The following is a 12,145-nucleotide window of genomic DNA, read 5'->3' as shown; positions in this document are numbered from 1 at the left end:
AAGGATGCCTAGTTTTGAGTTGCTAGATTTGTTCTAAATCTATTCAATTTAGCACGGTGGTAGTGCCACACAACACGATGGAGGCTATCCTAAATGCGAAGACAGGGCTTTGTCTCCACAAGGACTTGTGCAGTGGTCATTCCTACCAATACCGTCATGGATAGATGCATCTGCAACAGATAGATTGATGAGAACAAGATCAAGTAGGTTTTTCCATCTTGTTTGTTCCCTCACCACTTGCTGAAGGTTCAGTCTAGCAGCTATATTCTTTAGGACTGGGCCAGCTCAGTCAGTAGTGATGCTACCGAGCCACTGTTGGTGATGGACATTGAAGTCCCCCAGCCAGGGTTACTTCTGTGCCCTTGCCACCCTCAGTGCTTCTTCCAACTGCTATTCAACAAGGAGTACTGATTCATCAACTGAGGTAATGGGGACGTGGTGGGGAGCTTGCAGTAGGTGGTAATTAGCAGGTTTCCTTGCCCATGTTTGACTCGACGACAGGAGACTTCATGAGGTCCAAAGTCAATGTTGAGGACTCCCAGGGCAACTCCCCCCAACTTTTTTCAGCATCTTTGTTTCTATTTCAGATTTCCAGCCTCTACAGTATTTTGCATTTGCATTAGAGAATATAATTAGTTTGAGTATAAGCTGTAGTCAAGTGTAGCAGAGTATTAGCTGTGGCTTACTTGGTACACTTGCGCCTCTGAGTCACAAAGTTTCAGGTTCATGTCCCACTCCAGGGCTTCAGCAAAAGAAAAAAAATCAAGACTGATAGTCCAATACAGTAGTGAGAGAGAGAGTGCTATTCTTGGTATCCTGGCTAATATTTATCCCTCAATCAAATCTTGTCAATGTCACATTGCTGTTTATGGGAGTTTGCTCTGTTGGCTGCTGCATTTCCTACAACAGTGACTGCACTTCAAAAAATACTTTGAGACTTCCAATGGTCATGAAAAGCACATATTAATGAAAGACTTTCTTCTTAAGAAATGAACCTGAAAAGAAAATGAGAACAAGGGAACATGACTGGAAAATAAATAAATCATAGTCAGATAAAGATAAACATTTCTCAGATTAAAACAGGAACAAACAATTGTGAACAGAACCACAAGGGTATAGAATAAGTAGCGAAAACTGGGGCTGCAGGGATGAACATGGAGACTAGGTTAAGTTACAACTAAAGCAATAACGTTTAGTGCTTTTGTGCTGGATATTAGAATCAGAGTCAGACTCCCAGAAGGAAACAATTGAAAGGAAAAACTGTCCAATTAGTCCCATTCCCCTGTTCTTTCCCCCAATATCCTGCAAATTTGTTCCTACACATATTTATCTACTTTCCCTTTGAAGATTGCTATTGAATTGGTTTCCGCCAACCTTTTAGGTAATACATTCCGAAGAATTATATCGGACTCAAAACTCTGTTTCTTTCTCCACAGATGCTGCCAGACCTGCTGAGTTTTACCAGCACTTTTTTATTTTGTTTTTATTTCAGATCTCCAGCATCCACAGTATTCTGATTTTACATTTCAGATCATACAAACTGCTGTGGAAAGAAACCACTGCTCACCTCCCCTCAGGATCTTTTGTCAATTGCCTTAACTGACTCCTCTGGTTCCTGACCAACTGCCATTGGAAATACTTTCTTGTTATTTACTCTAACAAAACCCTTCGTAATTTGAAACAATTAAATTAAATCTACCAATAGTGTTCTCTGCTCCAAGGGGAATAACTCCAGCTTTTAATTTCTCAACCTTACCAAAATCCCTCATAGCTCATTCTAACTCTCCTGTGCACCCTTTCCAAGGTCTTGACATTCTTTCTAAAAAGTGACACCTCGAATTAGGCACAATGCTCCAGGTGAGGACTGGTCAGTGATTTATAAAGGGTTAGTATCACTTCCATGCTTTTCTACTCTATGCCTCTGTTTATAAAGCTCACAATGTAGTATGTTTTTTATAGCCTTATCTGCTTGTTCTGCCAGATTTAAAAACTTGTGCACATATACCCCAGGGCCTCTTTGTTACGGTATCTCCTTTAAATTTGTTTTATTTAGTTTGTAATGCCTCTCCTCATTCTTCCCACCTAAATGCACCACTTCACACTACTCTGCATTAAATTTTATCTATCATATCTATTTCACCAGCCTGTGCCTATATCCTTCTGTCATAAAAATGAAAGCCAGATAAATACAAAAATTATAGAAGGGTACAAAGGAGGAGATTAGAAAAGCTAAGAGATAGGATTAGCAAAAAGCAGAGGGCAATAGAAGGGCTTTTTTATGCCTATCTCTATTTGTCTTGAGATGATGATGTTGGGCCTTCTCCTTGAACTTCTGCAATCCTTGTCATAATAATCCTCTCACAATGGTGTTAGGTAGAGAATTCTAGAATATTATAAACACATTTGTAATAAATGGATATAAAAAAAAGGGGTAGACTTGTACGAGATGAAGGAGGCAATCTTGTAGTGGATAGTGAAAAACTGACATTATTCCAAGCACTTTGCCTCAGTTTTCACAGTTCAACTGGATTTAGGGATTGTAGAACCATTAGTGGAGGTTATTGTTAGTATACAGCAATGGTATTCAGCTTTCTATTTTTAAAACCAGATTTGTGTAAAGCTTAGTTTAATTAGAAGTCTTTCATGTGAAACTAAGCTTTCGAATGCCACTTGCTATTTAATCTCTAACGTCCTCAAAAGAAGTCAAGGTGTTTTTTTGGTCAGGAAGGACCTCTTCTCTCCAAATTCGTTGCACATGTTTCTTATTAAATTACCGCTATGCAGATACTCAGGATAATTCAGTTTCACTGTAACACTACATAAAGTCTTAGGAGTTGCATGCTGCCCATAGTACCTTCACTGTTTGAGAATCCCTTATAGGTATCCCAAATTCCCCAATGTAAAAACCTATTTTCTTAAGTTTCTAGTTACAGTTTAGACACAATTTTAAAATGGATCAATTTAAAATCAAAATAAGAACTTGCTTTCCAACCTCTGAAAATTATCAATATACTAACCTGCACTTACAATTTAAAGTTAAGGCATAAACTCCTCACTAATATCACATAATCAGAAACACAGTTTCCAATCACATTAGTAGTACAACGGGCAAAAAATTGTCACAAAAATCACTTGAATTCTGACTGTGTAATTTAAGTAAGAAAATATTATACTGCAAAAAGTAGTTTCAAAGACGATCAAGATTGCAAAAATAGCAACCACTGGAAAGTCACCTGACAACATGCTTTTGTTTAGTCCAAGGCACCAAATGAATCGAGTACCCATGACATCAAAAGTGCTATCCATTGGATATGCTGGCATTTTTTATTATGTTGGTGATAATATATAAATTATTTCAATGCTTTGACTTAAAGTGCATTTAAGTGCAGACTTAGTTCAGAACTGAAATATGCTTCCACCTGCTGGACATTTCATTCCAACAGCAGCAGCAGGACAGACGGCAATAATATGACTTTTGTATGGGGACTCCTCTTTACAGCTAGGCCCAAGCACTTCATTCCCAGTTCTGCAATGAAAACATTCAAAATGAATATATAATTACGAAGACTACATCGCCCGATTATAAATAATAAAACAAATACCTCGATTATTCACCCCAAACACAAGCTTTACTATCCTCTTTCAAAATGCTACTGCCTCTGCTGCTTCCTGGCCAACACCGGCACTGACCCAACTGCATGGTGGGAAACCCCCTCCCCTGACCAGACTGCGCATGTGTAGACCGCAAAGCTCCTCAGGAATTGTAGTCCCGGCAGTTGGTCCGAAGAACAGTTAAAAAATAGTTAGAAATAGTTAATAAATTCGGGTTGAGCTGTGCTGTCACGTCCTTTTTAAAAAAAAATAAATCACAGCTTAATACTGACAGCTTTGTACAGATTATGACTGGGATACATTTGAAAGCAACGACCGAATTTGCGCGAGAGTTTTCGCAAGGAAATAGAGCCGATGTGACTGGCGGGGAAGGAGCGGAGACAGTGACAGGAGCGGGAACGCCAGGCGTGGAAAGCGCGCGAGGGGAGCCGGTTCGAAAGCACGAGAACAGCCACGTGATAGGGCGCAAGGGAGGGTGAGCAGGTTTGAAGCAGCGCGAGGGACTCGGTGACAGCTCGAGAAGCCAACAGGTAATAGAGAGTGAGAGAACAAGGGAACAGGGTAATATGGAGTGAGACAACGGGTAATAGAGAACAGGTAACAGGGAGTAGGACAACGGGTAATAGAGAACAGGTAATCGAAAGTGAGAGAACAGGCAATAGAGAGATATCGGAATGGAGAGTGAGAGGACAGCTGATAGAGAGTGTGAGAATAGGCTAAGAGAGAACAGGTGATAGAGAGTGAGAGAACAGAGTAATAGGGAACAGGTGATAGTGAGAGAACAGGTAATAGAGAACGGGTAAAAGAGTGAGAGAATAGGTAATAGAGAACAGGTAAGAGAGTGAGAGAATAGGTAATAGAGAACAGGTAAAAGACAGAGAACAGGCAACAGAAATGGGAGAACAGGTAATAGGGAACAGGCAATAGAAAATGAGAGAACACGTAATCGAGAGTGAGAGAACAGACAATAGCGAGAGCACAGGTAATAGAGAGTGAGGGAACAGGTAATAGAGAGTTAGAGAATGGGTAAAATAGAGAGAGAACAGATAATAGGGAGTGAGACAACGGTTAATAGAAAACAGGCAAAAATGTGAGAGAACAGGTGATAGACTGAGACAACAGGCAATATAGAGTGAGAGAACAGGTAATAGAGAACAAGTAAGACAATGAGAGAACAGGTAAGAGAGTAAGGGAACAGGTAATAGAGAGTGAGAGAACAGTTAAGGGGGAACAGTTAATAGGGTGTAAGAGAATCAGTCATTGAGAATGAGAGTACAAGTAGTCAAGAATGAGTAATAGAGAACAGGTAATAGAGAGTAAGGGAATAGATAATGGAGAACAGGTAATAGAGAGTGAGAGAACAGGTGATGGGGAGCGGGAGAACAGATTATAGAAAAACTTTAATAGAGACTTGGGGAAAACGGGTAACAGAGAACAGGTGATAGAGAGTGTACATATAGGTAATATAGATCAGGTAATAGGGAGTGAGAGAAAAAGTAAGAGAGAGAGAGAGAACATCTAATAGAGCACATGGAGAGCATGAGAATATAAATAATCAGTAAGGGAGAGCACCAGAGAGAAAGAACAAGAATAGTACACAAGGGAGTACAGAAGTAGGGAGCAGGTAATATAACTGGGGAGGGAAAGTATAGGTAATAATGTGTGAGAGAGGAACAGAATAGCTATAGAGCATGGGATTATGGGCTATTCTCAAGGTAGGTAGCTGAAATCGGGAAAATTCCCATCTTGACCCGCCCTTCAGTGGAGAAGGTGCCTGCAAGGATAGGATTTTCATTGTGGGTGGACGATGTGGGCTGCAGTCAGGCCGGCTGACCTGGGAAAAAAAGTTCAGAGGCAGCCACAAGGGCTGCTGGGTGCAGAGGTGGGCTGTTTAAAAGGTATACCTTGGTCCTGTGAGACATAACAAAAACAGAAAAGCCCTCCAGCCCTCACACCCCCCACTCGCCAAACATTCCTCGCACCACCTCATGCCCCCCACGCACTACATATAGCCCCTCATGCTCCGTATGCCAAGGTATGCCCCCAAACAACTCTTTTTGCCCTTCATGTCCCCCAGGCCAAGGTATGCCTCCCCACTCAACCCATGCCAAGGTATGTCCCCCTCTCATCCAATAGTACATAATGAGGCTTGGCTGAGAGCCCAGAAATCCATTAGCCTGTTGAAATACCTGTCCCAGTAAAAACATTGCACCATTGACAGCTCTGGCTCTCTGATCTCTTCAACAATTTCACAATGTTTATTTAACAAGATAAAGAGTTTTCAAGTGCTTGGAGCTTCAGCTGTTCATACTTTAAAGGGTCTGGATGATTAATACTTTTATTGTGCTGTAGTAAAAAGTTTTTTTAAGAAAGTGGAAAGTTATCAATTAATGACTTTTAAAGCTTTTTGTATGCATCCTTCTTTCACTATAGGTTTCATTGCTTCTATACAGTATATAATGAGTGAATGGACATAGAAGTGCCATATCTTGGCATGGGGGACATACATTGGCATTGTGGGTATGAGAGGCCATAGGGATTGTTTGGGGGGCATACCTTGGCATGGGGGGCATGAGGAGGACCTTTTGAAATTAACTTTCAGAAGGTTCTCTCATGCTGACTACAGACCATGACACCTTGAAGAACCACGACTCTTTGAAAAGTTGGCCCGGCTCCATGAAATTTTCTGAGGATCAGGACATGCCTAACCCACAATAGAGCTGGCCAGATCAGGAGTGCAGGGTGTGGGCTTACAATCAGAACCAGCCCACACTCTTCAAAGGCTTCCCTGAAAATCAGAAACCCCAGAAATGGGGTTGGGAATTCTGGAATCAGGACCCGGCCCAATGAGAGGGAAACAATGTATGTAGAATGTGAGAACGGTGTAAAAAAGCATGAGAGATCAGGTTGTAGAGCAAAAATGGAGTGTGAAACCACAAGAGTGAGTATGGGAAATAGAGCAGGGGACATGATGAAGAGAGCAAATTGTGCATGCAAGTGGAGCATAAGAGACAGGGAATAGAGCATGAAATACTGAGAGAACAAATATAGAGCAGAGAAGATTTCAAGAGGAAGAGAACTGATAAAGTGCATAAAGCAAGCGTTAGGAGTGAGAGAACAGGTAATAGAGCACGAGAGCAAGTAAACAGGAATAAATAATAATGTGAGAAAATATAAGAGTGGGAGAATAAATAATACAGCATGAAAGAGTGAATAAACAGGTATGAAGCAGCAGAAGATTTGAGAGGAAAAGAATAGATAAAGAATGTAATGGGAGAGCATTAACAGTGCAAGAGCAGGTAACAGTGTCAGATAGTATGAAAGGGAAAGAACAGGGATAGAGGGTAAAGTAAGCATAACAGCACTAGAATGAGAGGACATGAAAGGGAAAAGATAGGTAGGGGTGCAAGGAGACCATGATGGAGGGATGGAAATTACTTGAGGATGAATGTGAAGACATTAAAGGACCATGAGAAGGAGTGGAAGTGCACAAGTTTGAATGTTTAATATCAGTGAGGTAAATTATTATTGATTATGGACAAAAAGCCCTAGGTAAGAGGAGAACAAAATGCAACTTAAGAAATAAACAATTATGTTGAGTTGAATTTCCCATAGAGTATATAAACTTAAAAATTGCTTAGAATTATTGGGCAGAATTTTACCAACTCCCAGGTGGTGGACTGGGAGATTGCAGTGGGGGAGGGTAAGTAAAATAGCAGAGAGCCGCATCAGGTTAGCTCCTCAAGGCAGTCCTGTTGCCAAGCTATTTTCCCAGCAGTGGGACTGGATGTGGAGCGGCTGCCCATTCTAAGGGTATATTAAAGACTGTTTTATGGGGCTGCTCACATTTTGCAGATGGCGGGGCAACCCCCTCACCACGTGGGGAGGCCACTAGTTTAATGGAGGCAGCCTCCCTGTAGCAGCCTGGGAGACCATTGGAGCCGGAGGCTCGCTATCCCAAATAGGGGGCCACAGGCAGGGAAGGCAGTCCCTGGCCCCACAGGTCTCCCCAGAATGGTTTCCCCTCGGAACCTCAGCCCTCTGTTTGGGGCTGCAGCATCAGGAGCTTGCCCGCCATCTGCAATTGGACAGTGGGCTCGCAGATGGCCAATTAGGAGGCCACGTGTGGTAAAATTGCCAAGATGTTCCTGCTGCCAGCAAATGCAAGCCCAGGAACTGCTTTTCACCCCTACTTTGGTGTCCTGACAACCGTTGTAAAATTCAGGCCCTTCTTTTGGATCTTATATGGGGGGAATGAGGCCCCACACTTAACTAAAGTGTCCTGGGCTGGCCTCAAGAGAAGAAAAATGGCCAGGGTTACCACCAGCCTCCGCATTCAAAGGATCATCCTCCGCCATTTCCGCCAACTCCAGCATGATGCCACCACCAAACACATCTTCCCTTCACCCCCCCCATCGGCATTCCGTAGGGATCGCTCCCTCCGGGACACCCTGGTCCACTCCTCCATCACCCCCTACTCCTCAACCCCCTCCTGTGGCACCACCCCATGCCCACGCAAAAGATGCAACACCTGCCCCTTCACTTCCTCCCTCCTCACCGTCCAAGGACCCAAACACTCCTTTCAAGTGAAGCAGCATTTCACTTGCATTTCCCCCAACTTAGTCTACTACATTCGTTGCTCCCAATGTGGTCTCCTCTACATTGGAGAGACCAAACGTAAACTGGGCGACCGCTTTGCAGAACACCTGCGGTCTGTCCGCAAGAATGACCCAAACCTCCCTGTCGCTTGCCATTTTAACACTCCACCCTGCTCTCTTGCCCACATGTCTGTCCTTGGCTTGCTGCCTTGTTCCAGTGAAGCCCAACGCAAACTGGAGGAACAACACCTCATCTTCCGACTAGGCACTTTACAGCCTTCCGGACTGAATAGTGAATTCAACAACTTTAGGTCGTGAGCTCCCTCCCCCATCCCCACCCCCTTTCTGTTTCCCCCTTCCTTTTTTTTCCAATAAGTTATAAAGATTTTCCTTTTCCCACCTATTTCCATTATTTAAAAAAAACACCCCCACTAGAGCTATACCTTGAGTGCCCTACCATCCATTCTTAATTAGCACATTCGTTTAGATAATATCACCAACTTTAACTTTAACACCTATGTGTTCTTTTGTACCATTATTGTTGACATCTTTTGATGATCTGCTTCTATCACTGCTTGTTTGTCCCAACAACCACACCTCCTACCCCACCTCACTCTCTCTCTCTCTCTCTCTCCGCCCCCCAACACAAACACCTTAAACCAGCTTATATTTCAACTCTTTCTTGGACTCGAACTCGAGTTCTGTCGAAGGGTCATGAGGACTCGAAACGTCAACTCTTTTCTTCTCCGCCGATGCTGCCAGACCTGCTGAGTTTTTCCAGGTAATTCTGTTTTTGTTTTTGTTTTACCACTTCTGTGTTATATTCAGTCAACTGAAATAGAGTGTTTAAATAAGGTTGGGATTTAGTTTGCCCCATCTTATTGAATTCACCATGACAGGCAGAAAATTCACTTGGAGAAGGAACTTCTTGATGGTGCCTGTAGAAATAAATCCAGCATTAACCCCTGCTTTCAAGAGAATAAAAAAGGAAGAAGAATTTTGTATATATTCAACCTATGCTGAGCAACAACCAGCAAAGCCAATAAAATGCTGAACTATGCTTCTAAAAACAGTAGCATTTAAGTCACAGAAAATGATCAAATTATACAATGTTCTGGTGGACTGCTTCTTGAATACTGTTTCTATTTCTGGTCACCAAGACACAAGGGAATCATTCAAGCTTTGGAAGAAGTGTCACATGGTTGATCTCTAGCATTATAGGCCATTATACTACCTGATCCTTTTTACTATTTAATTCAAGAAGTTTTAAACAAGATGTCTGCACATATCAAATGCATGTAACATTTTTGCATCATAAATATAAGATTTAATCCAAAATCTTAAGGACGGAGCAGTTAAGCCCTTTTTATGGTGTCATGAGGCTGTGGAATAGAAACATGACAGAAGCAGAGTTCATGTTAGCATTTAAGAACAAGGTTACTTTGTTAGTTGAAGGGAAAAGGATCTGGGGTGATGGACACATGGGATTAGGACTGCTGTTTATAAGGTTAAACACCAACCCATACTAGTTGAGCCCGATGGCCCTTTCCATATTGTAATTGCTATGTAATTCAAAAACATTTGTACAGTAAACAAAACTTTGAAGCACTAAGAGTATAAATGATATAGCCACACTCACTCTGCTCACGCAGAATCAGTTACTGATCCAAGTTTTTATGTTCCACATTTGTTGTATCTTTCTACTATAGGATTACACATCATTGGAAACAATAGAGAAAAAAAATCTTCCTGTTTCCATGGCAACGGCACAACAAATGCGGGCTTCTGAGAAACAAATATCTGGGGTAATGTTTTCATTCAGACTAAGAATAGATATTACTGCATAGTATGTTGCATGGAGCTCAATATATTACAGGATGCTAGACACTCAAATTAAATTCATGTTATGTTTTGTGTATCAGTTACTGTTTTTGTCATTTTGTTAGGAAGAAAAACAAACATTTCCTTATAGTTAGAAGACATAAAAGTGGATTTTTATACAATTCACATAAAATGCAAATATATTTCTTTATATTAAAAATCTTATATGTACCTCCTTTCTGAAAAAATTGAAGAGCATTTCACATTATTATTCCCATCTTAAGTCCAACTGTAATGCAAATTTGAATTAGCTGGCTGAGTTAACTTGAATTAGCTGCTATCCCTGCCAATCGTAGCAAGCCCTGTTCGCTTCATTATGATTACATATTCAGTTAAAAGAGTTCTGAAGAAGAGTCATATTTAACTCGAAATATTAACTCTGTTTCTCTCTCCACAGATGCAGCCAGACCTGTTGAGTATTTCCAGCACTTTCTGTTTTTATTTCAGATTTCCAGCATCCACAATATTTTGCTTTTATTTCAGTTAAAGACTCTCTTCTAAGCCATTTATGGGATTAATAGTAATCTTTTATGTAAAAATTTATAAACTATGTGTTAAAGTATGAAAATTTGAATGTTTTTGAGTTAATTTATGTTTGTTATGGAAAGATTTGTTCATTAATGGCAATCCTCTTCTTCTTTTGGCTTAAGGTCACCACATTGCTGGCTGATCACCCTTCACTATCTTCTGTCAGTCACCATTCCTCTTTCAATCCCACTGCATTTAAGTCTCTTGCCACAGCATCTTTCCATCTGGCCTTAGGTCTTCCTCTTCTTCATCCTGGCAGTCCCACCCCCAAAACTATCTTCACCACATTTCCTCATTCTCTCTCTGCAACAGATGACCATATCATTTCAATCTCTTCTCAGCTATTCTCTTCAATACTCTCACAATCTTCACTGACCCCTGATGTGCTGGTTCCTGATTTTGTCTTTTCTCATTACTCCACACATCCATCTCAGCATCTGCATCTCATTAGTATCCAGTCATTGTTCCTCTCTTCATGATGTTGCCCAAGTGTCTGCACAAGGCCGGTCTCACAATTGTCTTGTAGGTTAGACCTTTCAATTTCAGTGATTCTTTTCCATCACATAACACTCCACTGCACTTCTTCCAATTATTCCAACCAAATTTAATCCATTGCTTAATTTCCATTTCCATATCCCCACCTTCTACCACCATTGACCCCATTAGGGAAGTTAAGGGAAGAGAATTAGAGGAATGGTGTAAAGATTATGGGTGGAGACTTGGAGGAAGTGAGTTTCAAGTACCTGTTAGACAGTTACGAGTTTCGATGGGTGTCTGGATTACAGGAAATGGCTCTCTCTTCACATTCCTCTGATGGTGATTTGTTTGTTTCTCACCTTCACTTTGGAATGTGGCCTTGCATTTTTAAGCAGTTTGCTTTGTCTCAGTTTAAATGACAAAACTTCCAGTCAGTTGAAAGATGAAAAATCAATATTCAAAAATAAAGGGGCAAAGCCTTGTGGCAATTTGAATAACAGAAGAGGGAGCTATTTATCTTGACATAAAGATTGGCGGATAGGTATATAGAATTACAAAGAGACGTTGAGCCAAGACAGGTGGGTAGATAAGATACAGATCAGCTGTGACCCTGTTGAATGGCAGAACAGCTTTGAAGGGCTGAATGGCTTACTCTTGTATTTATGTTCCTATACCAGCAAATCTCCAATACTACCAGATTCTGGCCCCATCAATACTACCCTAGCTGGCTGTATTTGTAGCTCGAATTCTACTCCTCAATCTTGCTAACCCTCAATCTCGTTGAAACACAAGGCTTCTCAGCTAAGTATATTTCCACATCATGGTCCCACCCCCCACTCCCTTTACCATCCTCTCTCAGACACAGGAGTGGAGACCAGAGCAAAATCATTTATTTAGATAATTCTTTTTGGATATATAAACAACAGTCAAGTTTTAATACTTACGATTTATATTTGTTTTAAGTCATCAGTTTTGTAGGCAATTGAGGCAGATTACAAGAGATTTTAACAGTTGATTTGTGTGACCATTAAGTGGGAGGCAAAACAAAG

General features: G+C 41.2%; 2 protein-coding genes across 3 annotated transcripts in view; one reads left to right on the top strand and one right to left on the bottom strand.

Moving 5' to 3' along the window:
* Nucleotides 1–3,705, bottom strand: part of dmap1 (DNA methyltransferase 1 associated protein 1) — a 57,399-nt gene extending 53,694 nt beyond the window's left edge. For both annotated transcript variants that reach the window (XM_041207529.1, XM_041207530.1), the window contains exon 1: nt 3,603–3,705. The gene's annotated coding sequence lies outside the window, so the exon portion shown is untranslated. The remainder of the gene's footprint in view (nt 1–3,602) is intronic.
* Nucleotides 3,706–9,967: 6,262 nt separating this feature from the next.
* zte38 (zebrafish testis-expressed 38) overlaps nt 9,968–12,145 on the top strand; it is a 44,739-nt gene continuing 42,561 nt past the window's right edge. Inside the window, exon 1 of the mRNA XM_041207823.1 lies at nt 9,968–10,015. Coding sequence (XP_041063757.1) covers nt 9,968–10,015 — 48 coding nt within the window. The remainder of the gene's footprint in view (nt 10,016–12,145) is intronic.

Source organism: Carcharodon carcharias, chromosome 16 (genome assembly GCF_017639515.1).
Source record: "Carcharodon carcharias isolate sCarCar2 chromosome 16, sCarCar2.pri, whole genome shotgun sequence".
NCBI lineage: Eukaryota > Metazoa > Chordata > Chondrichthyes > Lamniformes > Lamnidae > Carcharodon > Carcharodon carcharias.
The sequence above is the reverse complement of the archived record's forward strand: the minus strand, read 5'-3'. Positions and strand labels throughout refer to the sequence as shown.